Source organism: Triturus cristatus, chromosome 12 (genome assembly GCF_964204655.1).
Source record: "Triturus cristatus chromosome 12, aTriCri1.1, whole genome shotgun sequence".
Classification (NCBI taxonomy): Eukaryota; Metazoa; Chordata; class Amphibia; order Caudata; family Salamandridae; genus Triturus; species Triturus cristatus.
In genome coordinates this window covers 48797248-48824110 of record NC_140595.1, presented here as the reverse complement: position 1 = coordinate 48824110, position 26863 = coordinate 48797248, and the positions used below count along the sequence as shown (strand labels likewise).

The window sequence follows — 26863 nt, the reverse complement described above, 5'->3', positions numbered from 1 at the left end:
TGGAATGCTATTGCTCCAGGTAAGTAACTGTTGCTCTGAGTAAGGTGGTTGCCATACAGCTGAGGATTATTCTGAGGTTATGAATCGAGAAAGCATTTGCTATACCATGAAGCTTAATCTGGAATAGCTTGCTTCAACAGATAAACGCAATAGAAATTGATGCATGTACACTCCAAACCCATTTCCACAGCCCCACAAACAAACACGTCTCGGATCTTGCTTCGGTTCCATTTTGTGACTTTATTCCATTCATGCAAGTTCTTTTGGGATCACCCAACAGCGAATACTGGAAAGAGGGTTATAAAATGTGCATGAGTAATACGTACAGGGTGAGAGATCAGGAGCCCACGGACAGGAGGTGCAGGACTGTTCCCAGGGAGATCTCCAGAACATGACATAAAGTCAAAGAACACAATATGTAAAGGTATAAAAACAGTACCATGAAAAATACAGTACAAAAGAATGCTCATCTCGATTGTTCATACACCATGGAAAGACGATTTAGACTACTGCCTTCAAGAGGGAGTCAGTTGTATCCGTGCTCTCTTTGCTTGGCTTTCTGTGTTGTGGCAATCGGCTCTCCAGTGGGTTCCATTCTCTGCGTGTGCAGGCCTTTCCACCCCATTGGGGTGAGCATGGTGTTCAGGATCCCCTTTTATTGGGCGGTCCTCACTACATGTTTTAACCAGCAGTTCAAGCTTTGTGGAATGTACTCTCTCTTGTTTTAATGCCGGCGACGAGGGCCCGTCTTCTTTCACGGGTGCTCCGGGATGTGGCACAATTCTTTCAACACCATTCTCCTCCTCATCCTTTAAAACCTTGACTGAAGCATCAGTGGGGAGCCCAATGAGGCCTGGCTTCTCCTCGTCCTTCACCGATGTTCCTTCCGATAGCCCACCCCACTCTGGGATCTCCAGCTGCAGGTGGCTCATAAGTCTGGTCATGACGTCATCCACGTAACCGTGGATTCGGAGATCTGCATGCTTGTCCTGATTCAAAATTAAAATGAAATGCACGTGTAAGCGTTCATGCCAGACTAAGACAGCCATTTATAATCAGGATATTTCCACTATACATATATACGACGGAGGCAGATTTAATATAACTCAATGCACCAAAGAGAACCTCTTGCAAAATACGAAATTATGAACTATGAGATCACTGTACTAGGAATACACGGTTACGCTAAACCTTCATATTGATGACAAAATACTATTAATCCTGAGATCACCCCCTAGGAGCACAGCCTACTTTGCGCTACCCCAAAGCACCAAGAAAGCTTACAATTTCTCGTCTAACCACTGGATACCTACTGCCCATCATAAACGCAAGGAGCGCATATAGTACTGCATTTCGAACTGCAAGGTGTTCCCTTTTCCAGCACAGATCAGAGCACAGGTCAACACATTCCCTACTGCATTTTTCATAAGTAACATGCCCTCCCCTGTTTTAAAGGGATAATTTAGAGGCAAGCGTAAATGGGACAAGAGACTAAAACAATACATGTCCCATATCCCCACCACTACGTTTTCAATGTGTTGTAGAGCGACCGCAGGCTCCACCCCAGTGGTCCTGCCACTGTTGAAAAATCACTAGAAGAGTCGCCCATTTAAAGCCAGTGAATTGGATTTCATTGCCCCTGGCAGGCCTTTTGTTCTGGAACAATAGGGAAACCATGTGGGCCACAGACAGAAAACAAGCAAATCTCTGTCATGTGCTTGGAGATACCGTCCAGTTAGAGGGATACATTTGCCATGCGAACTCCTGATTGGGGCGGGCGGGTGGTCCATCTTCATGGCTCACATAACAGACACCAATTCCAAAAGGGCAACATTCCTGCCATGTTAGCTCCCCCCACCAGCCCCGAAGGAGCTACCGTATACATTTCAGTACTCTTGGCACTCCACTATCAAGGATAAATATTGGTCGGCTGGATGCAGGACATGCCATTCACATACTTAGACAGTCATCATGGTTCTTCTGACCAACCTCCAGAGGTGTGCATTATCTGTGCTCGTTGCCAGTGACCTGTGCACTCTGGAACTGCCCTGATCCCTGCTTGATTCCCCCCGAGTGGCGTGGACGCTCTGCTGCATTCAGGGAGGACGCTGGAGAGGCTCTGAAGACCGGGACTGCGAGGACCAGGGTGCCTGCCTGCTGGCTAGTTGATTTTGCACACCTGACTCCTCTTCCCTGCCCCGCCTCCTGCCACTATATAACTTCTCGCGGCCCCCGCTGCGCGGGTGCCGCTCGTTGCCACTGACCTGTGCACTCTGGAACTGCCCTGATCCCTGCTTGATTCCCCCCGAGTGGCGTGGACGCTCTGCTGCATTCAGGGAGGACGCTGGAGAGGCTCTGAAGACCGGGACTGCGAGGACCAGGGTGCCTGCCTGCTGGCTAGTTGATTTTGCACACCTGACTCCTCTTCCCTGCCCCGCCTCCTGCCACTATATAACTTCTCGCGGCCCCCGCTGCGCGGGCGCCGCTCGTTGCCACTGACCTGTGCAATCTGGAACTGCCCTGATCCCTGCTTGATTCCCCCCGAGTGGCGTGGACGCTCTGCTGCATTCAGGGAGGACGCTGGAGAGGCTCTGAAGACCGGGACTGCGAGGACCAGGGTGCCTGACTGCTGGCTAGTTGATTTTGCACACCTGACTCCTCTTCCCTGCCCCGCCTCCTGCCACTATATAACTTCTCGCGGCCCCCGCTGCGCGGGCGCCGCTCGTTGCCACTGACCTGTGCACTCTGGAACTGCCCTGATCCCTGCTTGATTCCCCCCGAGTGGCGTGGACGCTCTGCTGCATTCAGGGAGGACGCTGGAGAGGCTCTGAAGACCGGGACTGCGAGGACCAGGGTGCCTGCCTGCTGGCTAGTTGATTTTGCACACCCGACTCCTCTTCCCTGCCCCGCCTCCTGCCACTATATAACTTCTCGCGGCCCCCGCTGCGCGGGCGCCGCTCGTTGCCACTGACCTGTGCACTCTGGAACTGCCCTAATCCCTGCTTGATTCCCCCCGAGTGGCGTGGACGCTCTGCTGCATTCAGGGAGGACGCTGGAGAGGCTCTGAAGACCGGGACTGCGAGGACCAGGGTGCCTGCCTGCTGGCTAGTTGATTTTGCACACCTGACTCCTCTTCCCTGCCCCGCCTCCTGCCACTATATAACTTCTCGCGGCCCCCGCTGCGCGGGGGCCGCTCGTTGCCACTGACCTGTGCACTCTGGAACTGCCCTGATCCCTGCTTGATTCCCCCCGAGTGGCGTGGACGCTCTGCTGCATTCAGGGAGGACGCTGGAGAGGCTCTGAAGACCGGGACTGCGAGGACCAGGGTGCCTGCCTGCTGGCTAGTTGATTTTGCACACCTGACTCCTCTTCCCTGCCCCGCCTCCTGCCACTATATAACTTCTCGCGGCCCCCGCTGCGCGGGCGCCGCTCGTTGCCACTGACCTGTGCACTCTGGAACTGCCCTGATCCCTGCTTGATTCCCCCCGAGTGGCGTGGACGCTCTGCTGCATTCAGGGAGGACGCTGGAGAGGCTCTGAAGACCGGGACTGCGAGGACCAGGGTGCCTGCCTGCTGGCTAGTTGATTTTGCACACCTGACTCCTCTTCCCTGCCCCGCCTCCTGCCACTATATAACTTCTCGCGGCCCCCGCTGCGCGGGGGCCGCTCGTTGCCACTGACCTGTGCACTCTGGAACTGCCCTGATCCCTGCTTGATTCCCCCCGAGTGGCGTGGACGCTCTGCTGCATTCAGGGAGGACGCTGGAGAGGCTCTGAAGACCGGGACTGCGAGGACCAGGGTGCCTGCCTGCTGGCTACTTGATTTTGCACACCTGACTCCTCTTCCCTGCCCCGCCTCTCTCCTTGCTCTCACGACAGCATAAGACTCCCGCTCTGACGCGCCAGCGGGACGCGCCCAGGGCGAAGACCGGGCAAAGAGCGGGCCGTTTGAGGCCTGCGAGGTCTGGTCGGGGCTACCCTCTATCGTTTTTATTCCAACAGTTCTGTGTTGAGCCTAATTGCCATACTATTTATTATTGATTCCCACAGTTAAAGTCAGGGGGTTGTCGTTGTTGTGGTTGTAAAGCTATCTCTACCAGGTTAACACGGAGTAAGGCCGCAAACGGCGGCCCCCCAATCAATGGTCCTATGGACGATTTTATTACTCGTACCAACACAGCTATAGACCATGTAATTTCCAAACTTCAGACTCGTGTTTCCCTGGAATTGGCATCTGCCAGGAGACTGTCCCAGGTAATTGATTTGTCAAAAAAATCCTCCCTGGGCCATATAGCCACTGCGGTTACCCCGGTGCGTTCAGTAATCCCCCATTGTGTAGTTACACAAGTTGATGTTCATCATTCCCCGACTTTTCCTCCATTACCCCCCACTTTAGAGCCATTGATTCAGGATAGCGTAGTGAATCCCCCCACTATTCCTCCCAGGCACGACGCTAGTTCTAATAATTCCATCTCTACAATGTTTCCATCTAGGCGCACTATTAGTAAAGATTACCATTCTAAAAGAAAATGCACCTCTCGGTCTGCTTACTGTCGTAAGAAGGCCAAAATTGCGAATGCACAACACCTAAATTCGATTAGTGTTCCGGTTTTAAATCCTATTGGAGGGTGTGTGTCCAGGGAACAACCACATTGTGAGGGAGTCAAAGAGGGGTTAGTTTCTGCTCTCTCGACTGACCCTACGGTCACTGAGGCAGAGGTTGAGGGCTCACATGCAGGGAGCGTGGATAGGAATGATGGGGAATTTATAGGTTTAGTTTGGGAAACCCTTAAGAAACTTCTTTCCCCTCTCGATCTCAGACTCTCACGTATTGAGAACAATTTGCTCGAGATGGAAAAGAGCATTATTGCTCTGGCCACTCTCGGCCTGAGAAGTCTTGAAAATCAGGGCTCTCCTGTTGTCGAGCCACCACCCCATGTTTTAATTCCTCAAGTCCCGCAAGCCTCCCCTCTAGTACCAGCTACCGCACGATCGGTTTCTACATTGGGGTCTGTGGGTGTGGATCATAGTACCACCACCTCCATACTCAAGGCTCCTAAGTGTTTCATCCCTCAGCCACCAGTTAAACCCAATGCAGGTGTTCCGCATAGTCCCCCTCCTAGTGAAGTGGTGCTACACCCAACTAAGAGCCCACCTATTAAGAATAATTTTAGAGGGGGTTATATTGACCTCCCTCCAGAGGCCAATGATTATGTGGTTGTGTTGACGGGTGTCCCCAGCTAGGAAACGGCCAACATGAGAACCACTGGTCTTTGATGAATAAGACAATTCATTGGCTTAATGCGAACAGACCAATTCCTATCGGACAGAGAAGCAAAATTCTGATGGTACGCAGAACCCCCTGGGTAGGCCCCTCAAGGAAATCTAGTCCCGGGGACTGTATAGTGGTGACCTTTGAGGACCCACATACGGCACATTATATCTGCTCCTGCCCCATTGGTGAAGGATCTCTTGTTACACCTAGGCCATTGTCCTTTTTCTACCCACCGCGCCCTAGATATACAAGCGAAGAAGACTGGTCCTTAGTTCACCACCATAACTGGAGGAGCCATCCCAAAAAATTTCAAGATTCCTCCACAATCTGGAATGGCTTCCCCACTTCGAATCGGTTTGCGGGGCTTGAGGAGGTAGATTGACTCGCACGCCATCCTGTTCCCCAAGTTCCTTTATCACAGGTTCTGGGGCACAATGAATCTTTTCTTATGCCGATTGAACCTCCGGTTGTTAGCCTTCCAAGTCTAGAGGGAACGTTTCCTCCTTTACCTATAGAGGCGGGTTTGAACAAGTTATGTACTTTTGATTCCCTAGTAGCAACGGATCAACTGGACCCATCTTGTATGATTCCCCTGCCTCCAATTCAGAACGTTCCACCAATTAGGAAGCTGACTGATGTAGAAATGGCTCCCCATCACCACCAGCTTGACCCACTGCCTAAGCTAAATAGATCTGTTGTGGGGAGGGTAGGACCTGTGTCCAATTTGGTTACATTAGATAACCCTCCAAGGCAGATTACCGCAGACGACCCCTTGCTAAAGATTATAAGCTGGAATGTGGCAGGTCTCGCTCGTAATTTTGAAATTCCTGAATGGAATGCTTTTTTAGCCTCCTATAACATCTGTCTTTTGCAGGAAACGTGGTGCCTCGAACCTAGGCATAGAGTGGGCTTTACGACCTACTTTGTTCCAGCTTCCCATCAATATGGATGTAAAGGTCGCCCGTCAGGTGGCCTTCTTATATGGGTTAATATAGCTTTAGGTTTAAACGTAAGCCAAAAGTCTACGCACTCCCCCGATCTCGAGTGGATAACCATTCTATGCCCAGGGGGTAGGAAGCTGGAAGTTTTTAACCTTTATTTAAGAGGGGCCAGGGGCGGGTCATCCACTCTATCCTCTACAGGATTAAGCAGCGATCTAGCCGCCTGCAGTATTGATTCCTATGTTCTTCTTGCAGGCGACTTTAATTGCTGCTTTGAGCCATTGGCTAGGGAGGATATCCTGAACACTTGGGATGAGGACACAAGGAGAGGTATTCCCACCCTGACCATAGATCCGATTCCTAAATGGTCTCAGAGTGCAGTAGACATCAATGCACTCTGTATGGAACATGACCTAAGACCAACTAATGGTCGATCTAAATCGGATCCCTTGGGTGCGCACACCTACAACAGGATGGGACACACTTCCAGAATAGATTATGTTGTGTTGAATTATAATTTGTGGTCACTTCACTATGATATGGAGGTTATTGCGTCTTGTGATAGTGACCACAATCCTCTCTCCCTAACATTGATTTCGCCCTGGCAGGTTGGGAATTCAGTTAAGATCCCCTATAAGTGGAAAACCTCCCATGAGCTTCTTCCCTCGTGCTGTGGCAGGCGTTTAAAGTGGGCTAAAGTAGTAGCGGATGAGGAAAGGTTGGCACAGGCAGGGACCACTATGGTAGCGGTGGGGCCGCGCCTTGATGCCCTGGGTGTCACCAGTCAAACTGTTTTACCAATATTCACAGAAACCATTGCGGTGTTAAGTGATTTGTTTATTATACCCCAAGCCAGCGTGAAGGTTTCCGCGAAAGGTGCTCCTAGGGCAAGAAATAAGTGGTATTCTTCTAAATGTCGGGCTGCCAAGGGGGAACTCATTTCCGCAGTGAAAAGTAAGGTTCCAGGCAATATTAGATTGGCGAGGAAATTCTATAAAAAAGTTGTGGCGGAGGCGAGGGAGGCCCACGATTACAGTTTTTGGTGGGACCTAGTGGAGGCAAGCGCCAGGAAGGACTCCAAGGGGTTTTGGGATCTGCTGAGAGTTAGAGACAAACCTCTTGATTCCCAGTTTACTTGTAACATTCCGGGTGATCTCTGGTTTGCCCACTTCTCCAAACTGTACTCTGTCCATAGTGGGGAACCCCACCTAAACATGGGCCCTCTCGCCAGCTTACCAGCCGAGATTCCCATCATTGCCTGCCCCTTCAGCACTGAGGAAGTTGCAAGGGCAATCAGTTGTATTGTATCTAATAAGGCTGCTGGACCGGATGGTATTCCGGGCGACTTGCTGAAAAAATATCCATTACCGTGGAGTAGATTAATTGCCACACTTTTGAATGAGGCTGTGTTGGGAGGTTCTCTCCCTGATTCATGGAGGGGCGCTGAGGTCGTCCCTATTTTTAAAAAAGGCTGTCGGGAAGACCCAGCCAATTATCGCCCTATTAGCCTGCTTGACTCATCTCAAAAGGTTGCGGGCAAAGTGATACTAGGCAGGATCCTGCAATGGGTCGAAGAAAATCAGGTTCTGTCAGATTTCCAGGCAGGTTTTAGATCAGGGATGGGCACCATCGAACAGACGTTTCGCCTTTTAATGATATACTGGAAAGTGGTCGTGCTGGGCGGGGGCAGCTTGTATTTAGTCTTCATAGACTTGCGAACTGCCTTCGACCTGGTCCCTCGAGTCCAATTGTGGAATGTCTTAGGTAGGTTGGGTTTACCTCCCTATCTGTTGGCCTTGCTCATAAAGTTCCATGATAGCAACTTTGCCCAGATTAGATGGGGTACCCAGGGGGAGAAGACATCTCGTATTTCCGTAGATAGGGGCGTCCGCCAGGGATGTGTGCTTGCCCCCACTCTGTTCTCTCTTTATGTTAACGGAGTGGTGGACCATCTGCTTCAACAGCCGTCAGATGCACCATCCTTGGCTGGTAGGAAAGTTCCTACGCTCCTTTTTGCGGATGATAACCTCCTAATTTCAAAGTCACCAGTAGGTATCCAAAAGTTGCTTTCTAGCTTTAAGGCCTTTTGTGATACCAAGGGCCTGTCTATAAACATAAGCAAGACCAAATTCCTTGTTCTTAACCCTCCCAGGAAAGCGGTTGTTCCTCCTACCCTGGACTCTGTCTCTCTTGATAGAGTAAACGAATTCGACTACCTAGGTATTCGACTGTGTGTTAATATGAGTTGGAAGGCGCACCATCAAAAGGTGTTTTTGACCCATAAGAGGGTTGCAGGGGCCCTGCTCAAGGAACAACGTGCCTCCGCTTTAAAACCTATTGGGGCACCACTTGATATCTACAGGGCAAGGGTGGTGAGTGCAGTATTGTATGGTGCGGAACTGTGGGGTACACAAAGAGTTGACATCTTGACACACCTTGAAAATAATTTCCATAAAGATCTTATGAAGTTACCCCACAGCACCCCCACAATTCCTCTCTTGCTAGATGCAGGCACACGCCCAATTTCTGAGCAAGCTAGGCTACGTCCCCTTTTATTATGGGCCAGGATATGGAACGTCCCTGAACTGAGTAGCTATGCAGATGCCCTCAGCGAAATTTTATCCTTATCTGGCTGGTATAAGGTAATCTGGCTCAGGGAGGTTAAGCGACTTCTTTATGAGCTGGGCTTAGGAGAGGCTTGGGTCAACAGAACAGCACCCTCAAAACAAATGCTTAAGAAGATTTATTGGCTCTGGGGGGATAATGAGAGGTTGCGTAACCCTAATCATTGCAAATCTGTCGCCCAGTTCCTGCTAGTTAAGGAGATCCCTTTTAGAGAACCTTACCTGGATTCAATCCTTAACCCGGGTGACAGAGCACTATACTTTAAATTCAGGGTGGGTGTTCTTCCTCTAGGATTCTTTACGTCTACCTGGAAACCTCCATTCCAAACCATTCCTTATTGCCCCTTTTGTGACTCAAGGGTGGAGTCTATAGCTCATTTGTTGTTTGAGTGCCATGCTTACTCTGCGCCCAGGTCGAGATGGTTGAAGCCTCTTTGCAGGAGACTAGGCACAAGATCACATTTGGAAGCTCTACGCATATTGCGCTCAGATGCCTGTCCCTTTTTTGCCTGTTGTATGGCTACATTTTTGGGTTGGGCTTGGAGGATAAGAACTGCAAGGAAACAGTTGTTACAGTAATGTGTTCTTTTTATAACTTTTAAATATTAGACAGTATATGGAATTTAATAAACTTTTACCTTGTAATAGTAATGTATTATTTGTTATTTATTGTGCGATATGTGTTGTATTGTTGTGCTTTTATGACAAAACTGTCGAAATAAAGCTATTTTCAATTCAATTCAATTATCTTTGTGATGCAAGAGTGCAGATGAGCCTCAGTGGTCAATGTATCCACCCTCGGGGTAGAGAATGAGTGGTGGGGTGTCCACGTCGTAAGCTTCCTTTACCGCATTGAATATCAGCGGGGCATCAGTCCTTGACACTGATGCCTGCAGAATCACTACCCGCAATCTCAGAATGCATTACACAGCTTCTTTTTTGTAGGCTTCCTGTACTGATCACAGTGTAGTGTTTGGATTATTCTCCTGCACCTGCGTTTGCAGCACTACTACCTCCAGCCTCACACTGCAGGACGTTTATCAGTGACCCACTTTGTAGCCCTCAGGTTCCAGCCGTGTAGTTTAGCATGCAGGGTGTGAAACTCACATGCTTTGTTGCTTGCAGGTTCACGATAACCAACTTCCCTCCTTTCTTTTTGGTCATGACGGGCAGATTACCGCTGGGTTTGATTTGCAGGGAGGTCCCCAGAGTGATGGCAAGGTCAGCTTTTCTGATGGAATAAACAATCAGTTCATCAATGCACTGCAAGCTACCAATCACTCCAGCACTCCACCCAGGAAATTGCTGCTTTCCCACCCTATGTATAATCAAGAGACACATCACAAAACATCTCCCACTCATTTCTCTCTCCTTCCGATTATTATCGCAAAGATCCCACCATACACGCAACAAATTGTCTTACAAATGTGCACAAAAGCAGACACCCCACAGCAGAAACAATCGTATCCATGGACACCCAGCTCCTTCAAGAGCTTGCACATGCCAAGACTTCCTAACTACTTATTGTCAATGGAAGGCGCTGTAAACAATACCTAGAAGCATCTTCGGCTAAAGCGAGATCCCGATCCGGCAGCGAGTCTTCCCAATCCAAAATGGTGTCTCTTAACTTTCCTCTAGTAACAAAAAGAAATTACCACAGTGATGAGTTTCAAACTGTGCTCTTCAACCACGCCACAGAAACAGCAGCTTCGCTCTCTGGATCTACTGGTTGCAATAGTCCTATTCCTTTCTTTGCATGTACCCCAAAGGTTTATACTATATTTTCACACACTTTACCATCTAAGATTGCTCACTCTGGCTTTATCTGAAACCAATCTTTCTATCTTCTAGACGTGGCCCTCTTAAGATCCCTCTTCCATCCCAAGCTCCATGTCATTAACATTTATTATTTGTTAGGCGCAGTGAATCATCCCGAAGGGATCTCTCAGCGCCATAGCAACAGATAACAGTTTGCAAAGCAATGCCCAGTTTAAAGATTGAACAGCTAGGTTTTCAGAAGTTTTCTAAAATAGTTAGATCAGTGCAAGAGCGAATGTAAAACAGCAGCTGATTCCATCGGAGGGGAGCCAAGAAAGAGAAGGAGCGACTGCCAAGTCTAGTTTAATGAATACGTTTGGGACACAACAATAGCTGTTCACTGGATCTAAGCTGTCGGGCTGGAATATATGATTGTAATTTATTTTTCAAATAGCATGGTCCCCTTCCCTGCAAGGTTTTAAAAACCAGACAAAGGAATTTGAAGAGTGCCCGCTTTTTTACGGGCAGCCAATGGAGGAGGCGCAGTAGTGGCTCGGATGGGGAACACGGAGGAAGATTGAGGGCGAGGCGCGCAGCTGTGTTCTGCACCACTTGATGCCTGGAAAAGAGGCCTTCGTTCATACCGACCATTAGGGAATTCGCATAGTCAAGGCGGCTCACTATCAAAGCCTGGATCAAGGTCTTTTCTAGCATGTAAAGGGGTCCAATGAAACACCTTCCCAAGCATGCGCATCAGGCCGAAACACGCGCCAGAAATGGTTTCAACGTGCTCATTCATAGAGAGATCGTCATCCATTAGGACATCTACATTTTTAACTCATTTTTTCGGAGTCAGAGGTGGTCCCAGTTCCAGTGGCCACCAGTCTGAAGATCAAACTGAGTGGACTTTTCCAAATAAGAGAATCTCTGTCTTATTTGTATTAAGTTGAAGAAAGTTAGCTGTCATCCATGCAGCGATCTTTAACATACAGTTTTTAAATGTAGCCTCAGTAAGTGTTGGATTAGTGTCCATATTGATGATCAATTGGGTATCATCAGCATATGCGATGGTGTCAAAGCCACATGATCTAATGAGCTTCACCAGAGGGGACGCATAAATGTGAAAAAGAGTGGGGCTCAGAATCGATCCCTGTGACACCCCTTTGTCCAGAGTCATGCACTTTGAAATAAAAGAGTCCACTACGTGGGTTCGTTCTGATAAAAAAATTTGAACTATTTCAGAGCGTTACCACTGATACCAATCTCCCTCAGTCTTTGGACTAGCATCTGATGAGAGAGGTTATCAAACGCCGTTGATAGGTCTAAAAGCATTAGCATGGCTGGGGTCCCCATGTCTAAGGTCAGTTCGATGGTATCAGTGACTTTAGTTAAGGCTGATTCCGTGCTATAAGAATTGCGGACGCCCGACTGAGAGGGATCCAGCAGACCGTTGGCTTCTGGATAGAACACCACTTGGTGATTCACCAGGGACTCAAACATTTTGGAGAAGAAAGGCAGTAGTGAAATGGGTCTGTAATTCAACATATCCCTAGGATCGACCAGACAATGGACATTAGGCCTACCAGAGGTCAACATGGACCTCCTCAATTATCTCTTAGAACATGCTTTCCTACATCCTACCGGGTACTTTTGTCCTCAAATCCATACCTGCAAGCACGGAGTCCTCTAGTCTTGGGAACGTCGCAGAGTCTTCCTGTTGGTTTCAGGCCCATGGTCCCCACGACAGTATCCCGCACGTACTGCCTGAAAGAGGAGACAGAATTATTTTTGGAAGCAAGCAGCGAAGTCACGGTTCAACAGCAGCATGGCTGAAAGGCCTGCCCTACAACCAGAGGAAGTAAAGGTATTGAAGTGTTTATATTTTAGGATTATCCTTACAAGTACTGTAGCAGAGCCTAATGCAGCCAGCACGAGTACTCCTTTCAGATACGTCATAATGCTATTCTATGTGCAGATGGAGTCTGTAGACGTAATACAGGTGCAGTGTGATGCCTTCGAATAATCATCCTGTACATCACAAGAGTTTAGTGCTGAAGCTTCAGATAGTTTTTAATTCTGGTACCTGGTGATAAATCCACAGGTGGAGTCTCCAGTAGGTCATGAGGGTGGGGTGTGAAGGCTTAGGCGGAATCTTGTGACGTCACACGTGAACCCTGTGTACTTCTTAAAGGTGCAGTATTGTAACGTTAGATAGCCACATCTACACTACGAGGGCTATCTTAAGATAGACCCTTAGATAGCAGGTGATTGTGGTGTTGTAACCTCAGATGGTCTCATGTACATTGTGAGGAGTGGGTTTTGTAGCCTCACACGGCGTTTCATAAATATATCAAAATGCGCAGTCGCATCCTGCATATAGTTTCATGCAGGTCGTGGCAGTGAATATTGGACTTTGGGAATGAATCGCATGTCCATGATGTGTGTTAGTCTCGTATGTCCTCATGCACAACTTATTTCTTTATAGTTGACTCAGGATTTCTATGGAGCATACTCTAGCAGGCAAGAAAGGTGTCAGTGTGCTGTACGTATTCTAAACACAACTACTGAGATGGCAACATACCTTACGAAGAAGCAGAACTAGCAAACTTCACAGTACAATGAGCAAGAAAGCATGTCATAGTTACAACAAGTTGTTAAGCCAAAAAAGATTCAAGCTTGTGTCAGGGTACAAAAGGTGGGAGAAGTGGATAGATTTCAGAGCATAAGTCACATTTTGAGGTAATGAAGGCCAGTGGAAACTGGAGGGTTTGGGGAGAGGTCAGGGATGGAAGAGTGAGGAAACTCGTAGAGGCTGAGGAACAACGCCAAATGTCAAAGCTGGACAGCGAGGAAAGGATTGGATCGCTAATGAAGAAAGAGGGTAAGTAGCGGAGTGCAGAATGCCATGTGACGGGGTAGGGAAGAAAAGCAAGAGATACAGGTAGAGGCAAAGAAAGACAAAAAATGAACAGTGCATTGATAGAAACAGTAAAATACTTGTTACTGGTCCAGAATACATTTAAACTAGCACATTTTCATTTTTGTGACATCTTGGGCCATCCAGAAGGGTGTTCCAAAGAGTAGCTGCAATAGGTGTTCTGAATTTTGGAGTTTCGACTCTTAGTCCGACTGGACTTTGCAGATTCTTTATGACACTTGTCGATCAGGTTTTGTTTGGGGGGTGGGGGGGACGTTAAGGAAGATGTAGGCAAGTTTAATGTAGATTTTTTGAGAGGCCAAAAAATCCTTTACAACTGGGGTAACGTGATCACATTTCCTAGTACCGGACTCAAGTCTGGTGAGTGATTCTAGAAGGACACTGAGGGGAACTAAAGAGGACTCTGAAGACCGATTTGGATGCTATTCCGTATGGGAAGCTGGGCTAATAACAGAGCCTGAACGACATGACAGAGTTAGTTAGACTGCAAAATGTGTTTATGTTTTCTTTTTTTAATGGATGGAGGGCAGATCTTGAGGTTGTACTTGGGAGTGCTCCGTTTGTACGGACATGGAAAGGTGTGGGGTGATCCACAGGCCCACTGCTGCCACTTTGTTACAAAGAGTAGAAAATAAACCATGGATGAGTACTTCGCAGAGTAATTCTGAGACAGATCTCGCAAAATGGCCTCCTTTTATTGTTGATTGAGTCTGAGAACGTTATTAGACATCTCTGTGTGGAACTGGTAGGCGGGTTTTCAGCGTCCATATGTCGTAGATTGAGAATATATCCAAATACGTCTGAATATCATCTGTACCATGCTGGCATCAGTCCCAACCAATAAAGGGTGGGTACTGATGTTTCAGAAGGAGTATGCAGTGAAGGCGCAACGAAGAGCTGGAGACTCATGTACGTCATGAGGGTTGGGAGATACTCTGAGATAGATAGATCTTAAGTACATCACAAAGGTGGAGTGTTGTGGCCTCACAGGGGGCACCTATGTCCATGCCAGGGCTGCAGAGTGCACAGCTTAATACACAGCATTCAGCAGCGTACACATCATGTACATTCCTTGGAGCAGTCAGCATTATCCGAATGCACATTCCCACATAATTGCAATTCTCAAACATAAATTAGACTGGCTCGAATTTTAGAAGAAACTTCTGGTCTAATGTATCGGAGAACTTTATGTTGTTATCTGGTAGGACGGAGGAAGATGCTGTTGAGTGCTTTAACTTTCCTAGCACAACCACTACAACAAATCTAGGTCACAAAGTTGAAATATAAAGTCGAAAAAAACAATAGTTTGAATAAAAAAGTGAGAACCATTAAGGTAAAACATTTAGAGCAGCCTGTGTATTTTGTTAACAAGTTTTAAGACAACAGTCCAATTTTCTCATTTCTCGAATATATATATATATATATATATATATATATATATATATATATATATATATATATATATATATATATAATTATTTATTTTTTTACAGGAATGTACCCATGCTAAACCTAAACCTCATGTTTGTCCCTAATGATTACTATGTCAGTTGTCACCTGCAGTTGTCTACCCTAACATATCAATCTATACATAGTTGTATACAAGGGTGATGCAAACACTTGTATTCAGTCAGTCCTTTAAAATGTGTACACACACAGGAGGTCACGGAAAACCTGCATACAGCTTGGTCACAGAAAAAACGTGGACAAGGAGACACAGAAAAACCTTATACAGGAGTCACAAAAAACCTGTGTAGAGGAGGGTGACAGAAATACCTGCATACAGGGGGTCATAGAATATCTTGTATAAAGGGTGTGATAGAAAATCTAGTACACAGGTGGTCATGGAAAAACATGCACAGAGTATGATGAAAAACATGTGTAACGAAGGACTTGGAAAAACTTGCATACAGTAGATTATGGGCAAACTTGTACAAAGTGGGTGATGGAAAATGTTGCACACAAGAAGTCTTGAGTCACAATGGTTCGAGAAGGACTGTCTTTTGATCCATTCAAGAAGATTAAAGCATATGGTTTTAAAGACGGCAATGATTAGCTACTGCTTTGTGTTGAAGGTGCAATTTGGGTTTATCTACCGAGGATCCTTGTGAGTGAGAGAGGTTTCATGTGAGGTGCAAAACCTGCAAAAAGGATTTCAGATAGGAGATTTTATGTACTAATAGTAACTACAAAGGTCTGATTAGCCCTTAGTGGAACACTGTTGTACAAGCCAGAGCAAGTCAACCAATCAAGTACGGGCAGATATGTCATTCTAGAGGCCCACACGGAGTGCATCTTTCCTCTTAGAATGTTTCAATTAGTGCCGGTATAAGGAGCACTCATAGCAGAAACCTAAAATGGCATTATTACTCCACTGAGTTGCAAAACTAGGTAGTGAGCAGCTATGCTGCTATTCCCCAGAGTTTGGGGGTGAAGAGTTTAATTTGGACAGAAGAGGCCAAATCTACACTTCAAACTTATTTTCCTCACTGAAGAACCTGCAGACGACTCCCCGGCTCTTAAATCCCCTTGAGATCAGCGTGATAACTTATTTTAAGTTTCGGAAACACCCTAGAACATTTGTAGACTTCATTTGCTGTTTTTCGGAATCATAAAAGAAGATTTTGTGACAACTGAACTAGAAAATTTAAGAAACCTGTCTAACCAGAGTGACATGTAAAACACGGTGGAAAGAGTAACGTGTGTAACACAGTGGATAGCTGGCACAACTAGTAAACAAAATCTGTGGTTGTTGAGGAGGCCAGCTTGCTAGAAGTCACGCTAGGATTTCTGATCCCTGGCTGAGGGTTGACGAATGCCCCCACTGGAACCTTTGGTTCTTCCTTTTGCCTCTTGTGAACTGATCACACACAGATAAAGTACAAAAACCTTAGCAACACGTGTGCAAACCACGTTTTGGGCTGCACTTGACTAGCCTGCTGGCTTAGTCAAAGATTAAAGAAAACATGGCCAGGCTTCCAACAACTGACAACCTCTTATGTGGATGGAACCATTATACCACTGAAATATTGCATGGCGTGCTACAAAAACTCAGAATTCTCCTTTCCGCTGACAAGAGTGATGATTAATGAACATGAAACGGTACTTGGAGGCAACTGAAAGACGACACAGAGTACTCCATGAAACCTCGGAATAAAAGAATTGCTTTGAAATGGTAACAGGCAGGGTGCACCTGCAGGGGCTTGAAGCCTTATATTTGCTTGTTACACAGATCTCTGCAGTGAGCATAGTAACTCACCGAAGACCCTTAAAAGCGAATCTGCTCTTTCCCTTCAAAGAGGATTAGATCCTGTGACAGCATCAAAAATGGCAGCCATGCTGGGCACTTGGCGAGAAGCCTGAGGCCAGCCCTCCAGCAAGGTTACGCGCTCTGCTGAGCAGCTCGTCAGTTTTACTTCAGCCTTCATCTACTCAGAATATGAATTGCACAGGTTTGTGTCCTCGGGATGAGCTTTGAAACATCTGCAATTAGTCCAACAAGCGCACGCTGAATGACGTATATGCCTGCCAGTTACTTCTTTCCTAGCACGCGGCGTTATCCCTCAATGCCTGCAGAGGGGCAGGCGAAGGCACCTAGAGATGGCATCAGATTGCTTTCAGTGACAAGGAGCAGCCAGCTGAGCGGGGGGGGGGGGGGGTTACATTCTTCCAGATGTTGGCATCTGTCTGGGGAATAATGGACAGTTGCTCAAGTATTCTGTTTGGCAGGCAATCTGCAATAATTACTCACATTTTAAAGGTACTTTTACACTCCGCCAGATCGAAAGCGAATCAGTGCTCTGTCATTGTCTTGAAAGATTTGCCTTTCTCCCCAGAAAATCTAGAAACGTTTTTTCAAAAATTCCATCATTTGCAGTAGATGAACCCCAGGGAAACAGACTGTGGCGTTTTGATGCAAAAAGACCTGCTTGAGCTGTTCATATATTTTTGACTCGTTAAAAGGTGCCTCTGTGAATGGATCCACATCTCTATTTTCTGGTACAATATGAACAACCGCTTACAAACTGGACCAGGGATGCTAGCCCGGAGCACTGTGCATGCAGCGGCCACAAGAAGGCCCTTCAGGCATGCCATCTTTGATAATGAACAGGTCCCACAGGTCGGATATCTTGAGTGCAAAGCTGAAAATTATTTGCTATCACAACACTGTGCATATTTATCAGAATGACGTCACAGTACCTTGACTTGATTTGTTCACTCGTGATTTCCAATTTGAGCAAATGTACAATGTCATTGCGCCTTTTCCACTGTGTATATTTTAGCCACATGTTCAATGCCTGAGTTCTGACAGTCTAATGCACTTCTTCTTTTGTTACATTTTGCCACACTTTTATGTTTCTTTCATTATTTTCTTTCGATTCAATCAACTATAATATTCCACTGTGAATGTAAGGCACAGGGATAATTGCATTTCTGTGCTGTATTACTTGACATGCACTCTTGTAAGGGACCACTGTTCCTGTAGAAATGACAGTATCACGCCAAAGCTTAACAACAGAACAGCTGCGACAAGATGTCGAGCAAATCTCCTTTCACATTCATAGCATCTCAGAAAGGAAACATTGCTATGACAGTATGCATACTATACAGTATACATACGGGTCCCAACACATCATGCATGGGGTTCATCGACACAGATCGAAGTAGGATGTCCAGGGGTCACAGGTCCTAGCAGGTTTGTTGCGGCAGCTCCCACCAGGTGCATTGCATTTTCCATAATGGTACATCCCACCATCCTTTTGAGCTATTCTCCCACTGATGGGCGGTGGGAGAGAGCCTCTGCTTAGCAATATCCTGTTTAGCTACTAGGAAAGCCGACCTAATCACATCTTGGTGTTTTTCGGGCAAGCGTCCTCTACCATCATTCCCCAAAGTACTAGCTTGGGCGATAAAGTGACAGGAATTTGCATTGGAGAGGGTCAGAGCTATTGTAGACCAATAATTCTGGACAGGACATGTCACAAGGAAGAAGCCCACTCTATCAGTGCCACATCTAAATCCTGTGGGGAGGGGATCACCCACACCTTCCATAGAGGCTATGGCATGAAATAAACTCGATGCATGCACCTAAAGTACTCCAAAGCTTAGCAAGCTTCCAAGAAAAGGCGTCATCAGTGACAGCATAAAGCACAAACGATGAACCAAATATTTAATCTCCTACTTGTCTGAGGAAATCCCAGAGATCACAAACTCACTATAAGGAAGACCAGACAATATGACTTGGATTACCATATGTCTATCTCTCCAGATCACGAACCAAACTCCTGTCACGCCAAGGGCGTTTGCCTGGACAGCACCGGAAGTTACAATTATTCACCCGGTAGAAGAAAATAAAAGTAACCATGTTTGCAGACTCAAGGCTGTGATCTTTCACTTCGGAGGAGAGGACTCTCGTACACTGTCCGTTCTGGGTCGATTGAAGATTCAAACCTGGTTTCTTTCAGATTACGCATTCACATGCCCAGGGGCGGATCCTCCGCAATGACGGAGGAGCATCGCCCCACTTACTCAGAGCCAGCAGCTGAAAAATAAAACAATATTTTATTATAGTTTTCTTTTCAACTGCTGGCTCAGCCAGCATGTGTAGGGAGGGGTGGGACCGGGGCTATGGGAGATGGGAGGAGGACTGGTTGGTTCACTTCTAAGTGCGCATGTGTGTTTGGCCGGCCGTCTTAGGCCGGCCAAACACACATAAGCACTTAGGTTTCTCCAACCCGGTTGTACTACAAGCCGGGTTGGAGAAACAGTACAGACTCCCTTTGCCGCTCGGGTCAATCCCTGCTCTGCTCTCATAGCATGAGAGCAGTGCGGGAATTGCGCGGGGAGTTTGTGATGCTGTTCCAGTGTCTGCTGAGATCAGAAGCACAGGAAGACCGTGGCGCGAGGAGACCAGCAGCTAAAGATAAGTCCTTTTTTTATTATTATTAAACCTCCCCCCGCGGTTCCTCTCCCGTGCTCCCCCTACACCCCCACCACCACTTGTTTGTGGTGGCTGCCACTGCACATGCCATTGCTCTTTCTACGCACACATATATAGGAGAAGGAGATGTCCCTGCACTGGAACAGACGATGTCCCAGATACAGGCACAATTTCATCGTGCAGTACAGTAGACTCCCCACTTTAGAGCTTAAATAAACAAGTTGTCCAGTACTGGGAATAATACGTACCCCAAGCAGAAGAGCACATGCCCAGTTGGGAAGCCTGTGGGAACCCGCAGTTAGAGAGTACTGTCTTGTGAATGTATTACCGAAAGAAACTGATATTTTTACGGTTGTCCCTTCTTACTGTATAGAAGAGACGTTTGTCAAATTGTCATTTAATATGCTGATCATATGATCGCTGTACTGGTTTCTAGAGTTGTACTCAGGTGGGCCTCTTTTCTTTCCCGCCACTTTACTTACGTATGATGTAATCCTGCTATTGGTCAAAACAATGTAGATTGTGCTACTTCACTCTAGTTGTCGAAAAAAAGTTGCAAACACATATAGTCAAGTCTGCACAAACAAAAAGGCAGCGAGGGCTTGCGCACATACAGCACACTCACTTCCAGACTTTTTAAATTGCATTTTGTAAAATTACAATTAATACACCAAGCGTCAGCAAGAGAAGGAGATGCAAGCATGACAACCAGTTCCTTGAGGGCACTACATCTAGTTTTGAGACCCACTGCACCAAGAGCTGGTCTACGTATCCTCAAGAGGACCCAAAATCAGGCACTTACTGGCAGAAGCTAAGAAGGGACGTGAAGTTTACTTACTTGCCACATTTCGTGCACTCTTCCACAAACATGTTCCCATGGAGCTCCGACAGTCGCTCCCTGCAGGGAGAAAGGAAACACAGAAGTTTCAGGTCACCAGTGATTTGTCAAGGTATCCTAGCCACTCAAGCCTTGGATTTTAGCTGTCACCCCAATGACCTGGACAGACACAGGTCATTGGGCAACACAGTGGTATGCAATGGGCCAAAGATAAAAAGGCTGATGCTCTCCAAAGATGTACAATTCAGGACTGAGTCAGCAATGATTACACTTTGCTAGATTATTATGATGGTGTGATCGTGAATGTCGTATGGCTTATATTTGTTTTTTGAAAATAATAAAAATACATTTTAAAAACAGTGCTAAGCAATGGTTATCAATTCAATGATGCTGCCTGTAGAAATAGGTGCCATGATGCTCTGCATGCCTAGTATTTGATGCCTAGTGTATTAACACACTTTCTCAGTCTTCAATAACTAAAGTGATCAAACCCATCACAGAAGTCGAAAGGAAGCGGTGATCAAACTGGAGTATACAACACAGCCAAGACCTTAACAGGAGAATATCCCGACTTAGCAGCAGGCAAAATATTCTGTCAATGTCCTGCTAATTTCTTATGTTGTCTGGAGCTTCTCATCTGTACTTGGTTCGCAAATCTTTTCAATCAAACATTTCTGCGTCTATACAGCAAAGCCGAAAATGCTCATGTCTGACTACTAACTTCATGTAGCTGAAGCCTAGACTATGCACCCCTGCAAAGAACGCCTCATGAACCCGCTCTAGAGCGCAAAGTGGCTGGTTGCACACAGCTACGCGTATCTGATAATCTAAGTAGCCACTTGTGATCATCCGAACGAAGGTCAATGTAACGAAGCGGCGAGCAGGCTGTAATCTGGTTCCTCATACGGGTCTTGAAAAGATCTCGGGCCTAACATCCGAGTGCCGAAACTTTTTGGAACAAAAACAGGCCTTACAATAGGGACCGATCAACCTATTAGGAAGCCTGAAACTAACCAGGTAGTAACTAAATTGCTCAATTTATGGTCAGACAAAACCCTGTTCTCCATTCCCGTCTAATCAATCCAGAAGTGGGTCCTATTGTCCATCAGTAGTCGTTTGCAGCCACTTTCAGTGCACTGGCAGGGTAGCTCCCCTAGGGGGTAGCCTCCTTATTTTCAGCAAGGTTGTCCATTAATCTTGGTTATTTATTCCTAGCCTTAAATGATGACAGGAGATTAGGCCTCTCACCCAAGGCCAAGGAGGGGAGGAAACCTGGAGATTAAAAAATGTGAACTATCTTACTCAGTCCCACCAGAGAAAGAAATATCTGCTCCAGCCAACTCATCAACACCCCAGAAATTATGTGTTTAAAAGGTTCTTTCGGTGGTCCCTCTGTCTCAAGACTTGACACAATCTGCTCTTGCTCAACTCTTGATTTTAGAAAAATGCCAAGAGTTATGCTCGTACATTATCCATTCATCTCAGAGCCACACTATAAATGTAGAAGCAATGACGGTTGGATGCCCATGAATCTTGCACTCTGTGTGAGGAGCTGCAGGAAGAGGGTCTCCGTCTTTCTCTTGACATCCAATGTCATAGCTGCAGACACTACAATTTCACTCATTACAGACATTCGCCAAACCGTCACAGCACAAGGACAGTCTTCGAAGGGATCTTCACTTCTTGGTGTCAGTGACGAAGCAGGATGCATGTGATCACCACTGAATGAGAGACAGGCCTTCATGAAGGCACCACCTTGGGTCTCCCAAACTTCAAGCATTTCCTTCTCAGCCTGCTTTGGGTAAGGAGCCGGTGCGTACGCAAACACCTGAATGAAAATCAAAAAGACCAGCAGCAAGATGAGGTCCAGGAGGAAGGGGCAGGAAGTCCCACAGCAGGCTCAGCATATGTGAACTACAACTTGAGTGAATCTCAATGGAGATCCAAGATACAAAACTCTAGCATGGAAAGCAGATACAACCAGTTTTGCTTCACTCTGCTCGGCCTCGGGAATCTTGATAGTTTTAAGAGAAGCTATCAGAAATTGTCAAGGTAAGTGACAATCCATGCATATAAAGGGGAGTGGGGGATGAGCCAGCAATAAGGAGCTGTGAGAAAAAGAAGTTCACACTGCCTTGCAGCTCACAAGGGAGCTATATTCCTCACCATGACGCTTCCAATCTAGACTCCCATTTACTCTGTAGTCGCTCTATCATTACATCTCTCCCCATGCTGGTGTTACTCCATCTTCCAGACCTAGGTTTTATTTCACTCATGTGCCTAGAACCCCATGTTAAGTAATATTTCCTCACCCACCACCTATCCCTGCTCCTCCTAGCTCTCATCATGGCCTCAGAGCATTTGCAAGCTGCCGGAAAGGGACAGGTTGTCTACCTGATGTATCAGGTGTTGCTTCATAAAGAAAAACAACATGAAAATTCAAAGCTAAATTGTGGCACCAAAAAGTGTGGTTACGCTCTGCCACAGGAAAAAGACAATTTCCTGGGTGTAACAGATGTTCTTCCATGAGATTAAATATATCAAGATATGATCTTCTGCATGAAGAAGCATGCCGCCGCTCCATGCTGAGAACTTGCCACTGAAAAGGCATGGCAACTCAGAACCAAAACTACACACAATATCTCAGATTGAACAACCCACTGCAGTAACCAGCTAAGCAGACTATAGTAAGAAATAACAAAGTAACCTGAGAGCTGTTCAAAGCTAGCAGCGTACTGAAAACCACAGAACTGGGCGTCTATCTCTTACAGTTCACCATCCAACACACTGCTGCGCACTGCGTCCCATAACACGATGACTGCACCTCAGTGATCATCACGCATAACATGGAAACACTTAACACATAGGATCACAACAAAACCAACATCTTTCCAGCCACACGGCCTACATGGTGTAGCATGCTACCAATGCAGGCAAGCGCTTCAGCGCCCCACATAGGACTAGTAAGCACTATATAAATGCTGAAATACAATATAATACCACAGTCTCGGCTGGGTCTCACTCTGCCACTAAGAGGCCTGCCCAGCTAATGTGGTGATGGAGGTAAAAGCTGCTGTTGGTCTTTCCATGCTGCTAAATATGAATGCACTCTCTTTTGGGGGGATGGAAGTTTTTCTTCTGAGTGGTCATTGAAAATCTGCCATGTACAAGAATGTTCCTCACTCTCTAATAATTCTACCAGCACCAGGGACCCCACAGAACGCCAGACTGTTCTGTCCATAACTCACGCATTTACGCCTGCTGGTTATTCATCCAAGTGGAAGCGTCTGTTTCCTTCCTGTCTAGTCATCACATCTAAGCTCTTATCCTATTTGTGATCCATACTTTCGTGTGTTTGTAAATTATGGTGCGCAGGGAGGGCTCTCGCCACCACTTCACACATGAGCGCGCAAACAGATAAATGGGAAAGACAGCATCAGAGAGAAAGAGCTCCACAAAAAACTGGGCCAATCTTACAGCCATTCCCCACAGGGAAAAGGAGGATGAAACTGCAGTATAGATGTGGCGCATTAATCAATAAATGAGCAACCCGCGACTGGTGGTGGAGTCTCTTATGCCGTAAGCCTACCAAGGGAGGCACCGATGATTACTGGCAAAGTGTGAGACTGGCCCAGAGAGACAACGGCAGATCAAAAGGTCTGAGAGATACGAGGGGCGGCAAAGATCATCTGCTGTTATCTCTTGTTAAAGGCCTTACTTTCCCAGCAGCTGCTTCAACTTTTCCATTAGGCCAACTTAAAAAAAGAAAATGTAATTTAGCGGCAAGTGCGCCCAGCAAGCATCGCGTGCCCCACAATGGTGCCTGGCTTGTGAGATGCACTTAGCAAGGAGAACACATGCTGGGTGGGATCTCCGATGACAGAAAAGGGGCAAAGAGTACCAGCAAGATTAAATATGCAAAGATCATATTGAGGGCAGAGAAGCACTTTGTTGCCATAACGGGGAGTGCTGAATCTGAGTCACAGAATATCCTACATCACTGGAATTACCAACAATGATAAGTGTTAATTGGGGCAAGAAGTCCATAAGATCTAAGTTTTACACATGATCTCGCCAAGTGAAGAGGCTTCTAGAAGTGGGTCCAGACCACAGTTGGCGGCAGGAGCAGTAAAGTGATTGAATGGGAGGGAAAAAACGGATCCATTCTTAGCATAACCAAATCAGTATTGTTGAAACAGGGGGGGGGGGAAGTAGGACTGTAATACTGCCAAACTTTGGTTATTAAAAGAAAGGGGGGGGGCCCAATGGTGGAAAGTTTGCAACTGCTGGAATAGTACATTGCTTTGGAATTGGATACCAGTGGAGAATCCACAGCATCAGGGCAGTCAAAGCACATCACAAGGTCTGTGCAACATATGGGCCCTTTCAGGATGACACTTCCAGCCTGATTCATTTTTTTATTAATACTTTTAATTACAAGTTATTGCTTCAAATTCCATGTACAGGCTCCCATGGTAATTCTGGTGCTTACCATTAAAATCACTTTAGGAAGGATTTATTAAATGAAAATAATTTTCAAATAAATCTGAACCTACAAGAAGAAAATGAAATGCTAACATTTATTTCATATTTATGAAAAGGAGCGTTGTCCATTTGCAATTCCAGAGACGGGTTTAATATCATATAACACAAAAGAAGATTGTTCCAGAAAATAAGAGGCATTGAATATTGCAATCATGGAGGGACACTTTATGCTCTCCGTATGTAAATCAAGAAAGGAGAACCTAGCTCATGTATAGGCACACCATGATGGAATGCCTAATCAGAGTAGTTTATTTTTTACCAGACTCTCAGGACTTCTTGGACTCTATACTACAGTTGGAATACACTGGATTAACGTGAGAAAAGTGTATGCTTCACGATCAGAAGTGTTACCTGTGAGATTAATATCAGATATAAAGCTGCATAACGAAGGCTACAGGTTAGCAATTGTGAATTCTGCAGCAAGAATCTGTCAACTGAAACGCTTTGCATAAAGGAAAACTATTTAAATCACATGGGAGGCAGTTTGAGACACTTGGTGCCAGCTCTGCAACTTATATATTTTTAGGATTTCATGCCACCATCATCAAATTAGCTTTACATAAAAGGAAGAAATTAATAAAAGATAAATGGATGAATGTGACAATCTTCAGAGCTTTGAAATGTGGGGTTTCAATTTCTGGAACAGGATAGGGGGTGCTTAACATATCAAAATAATAGAAAAGTCATTGAAAGTGATCAAAAATAAAGAATGAAAAAGATGTCAAAATCACAGCGCGGTGAGGAGGTGCCTTGAAGTCTTACAAATGATACATATTTTGTCTGGCGTAATAGTGCAAAGAGTGGTGCTTAGCAGAGGCATGAGACAGAAGGCCACATTATCCCTATTCATGCATCTATCGGATGCTGCCTAGGAAGGGACGCGCTTCTGGCACACTTCGCAAATGCTTGTCGGCTACTTTACAGAACGGGCACATAGCTGCCACAATCCCGCTGGACCGAGATGCTTCAGATGGTATGCTGCATCATAACTGCCTGAAGGTGACAAATAATTGATGAGTACTTCTAATCTCTGCGTTGGCCGAGCGATGATCCGTGCATACAGATGGAGTATTATCACTCAGACTAGCTGCAAAGTAGGTCTCTCCAAGGAATATTAGACTGACCCACCAACGCGAGGAAAATTGCATTCAAGTTGGAGAGATGAAGGACTTAACCTTAGCGCCTACCCACAGACTAATACCTTAGTAACAACAGGCACTCCTGGATAACTACTCTGCTTCTGGCCCACCTAATACTCAAATTTAGTGGCCTTCTAATCAATCATACTCGAGCCACGCTGTATAATGGATGCTAATATCATATTGTCCTGATATATTGATATAAGACGGGACCAATAGAGGAAATATGTTCCATCCAATGCGATACTTGCACCAATCAACTGCAACTGTCCAGACATGTAGTATCTGATGAGATCTTATACACACTTTAGGCCACCAGAGGTTTTAAAATAATCCACCCTGCTTATTCTGACCTGCCCAATATACTCTGATCTCCACTATATGACCATTAAGCAACCCCCTCTGATATGTCACTAACGCTAAGCTTCCGACCATGGCGGGCTAGGCCTGTACTACCCCGGAGAGGACAACCCAAGTAGCAAACAGGACAGAGAAGATAAAAACGGATCAAGACATCATAGAGGAACCTGCAGAGCTGATCACAGCGGTCAGGATCATGTGTACTGTGAGCCATGAATGTACATTGATCTCTCACACTTCTTCATCAAGCACACGGTAAGCACTGCACCCGTTTACAACAACTACACCTCAGTGGTTGTCACACATGACAGGATCAAAGCAAAGAAAACACCCTACCATCCATACCCCCCTGCTTGGTACATCGTGCAGTTAAGCAGTGAAACATGCCACATAGGAGTAATGTGCCAGTAAATGCAACACAACAATGCAATGTGGTGTTTTAATAAACACGCAAGGGCTTCTCTCCTTAGGTGTTTGAGGTCAGAAAAAATACAGAGAGCTCAGTC

At 46.1% G+C, this 26863-nt stretch overlaps 1 protein-coding gene across 1 annotated transcript in view; it reads right to left on the bottom strand.

The window, feature by feature from the left end:
* Positions 1-220: 220 nt before the first annotated feature.
* The window catches only part of SIRT6 (sirtuin 6), a 42435-nt gene continuing 15792 nt past the window's right edge, over positions 221-26863 (bottom strand). The window contains exons 4-8 of the mRNA XM_085637599.1: positions 20314-20373; positions 12265-12360; positions 10392-10472; positions 9946-10069; positions 221-989 (exon numbers count right to left, since the gene is read on the bottom strand). Coding sequence (XP_085493725.1) covers positions 516-989; positions 9946-10069; positions 10392-10472; positions 12265-12360; positions 20314-20373 — 835 coding nt within the window. The 3' untranslated portion in view covers positions 221-515. The remainder of the gene's footprint in view (positions 990-9945; positions 10070-10391; positions 10473-12264; positions 12361-20313; positions 20374-26863) is intronic.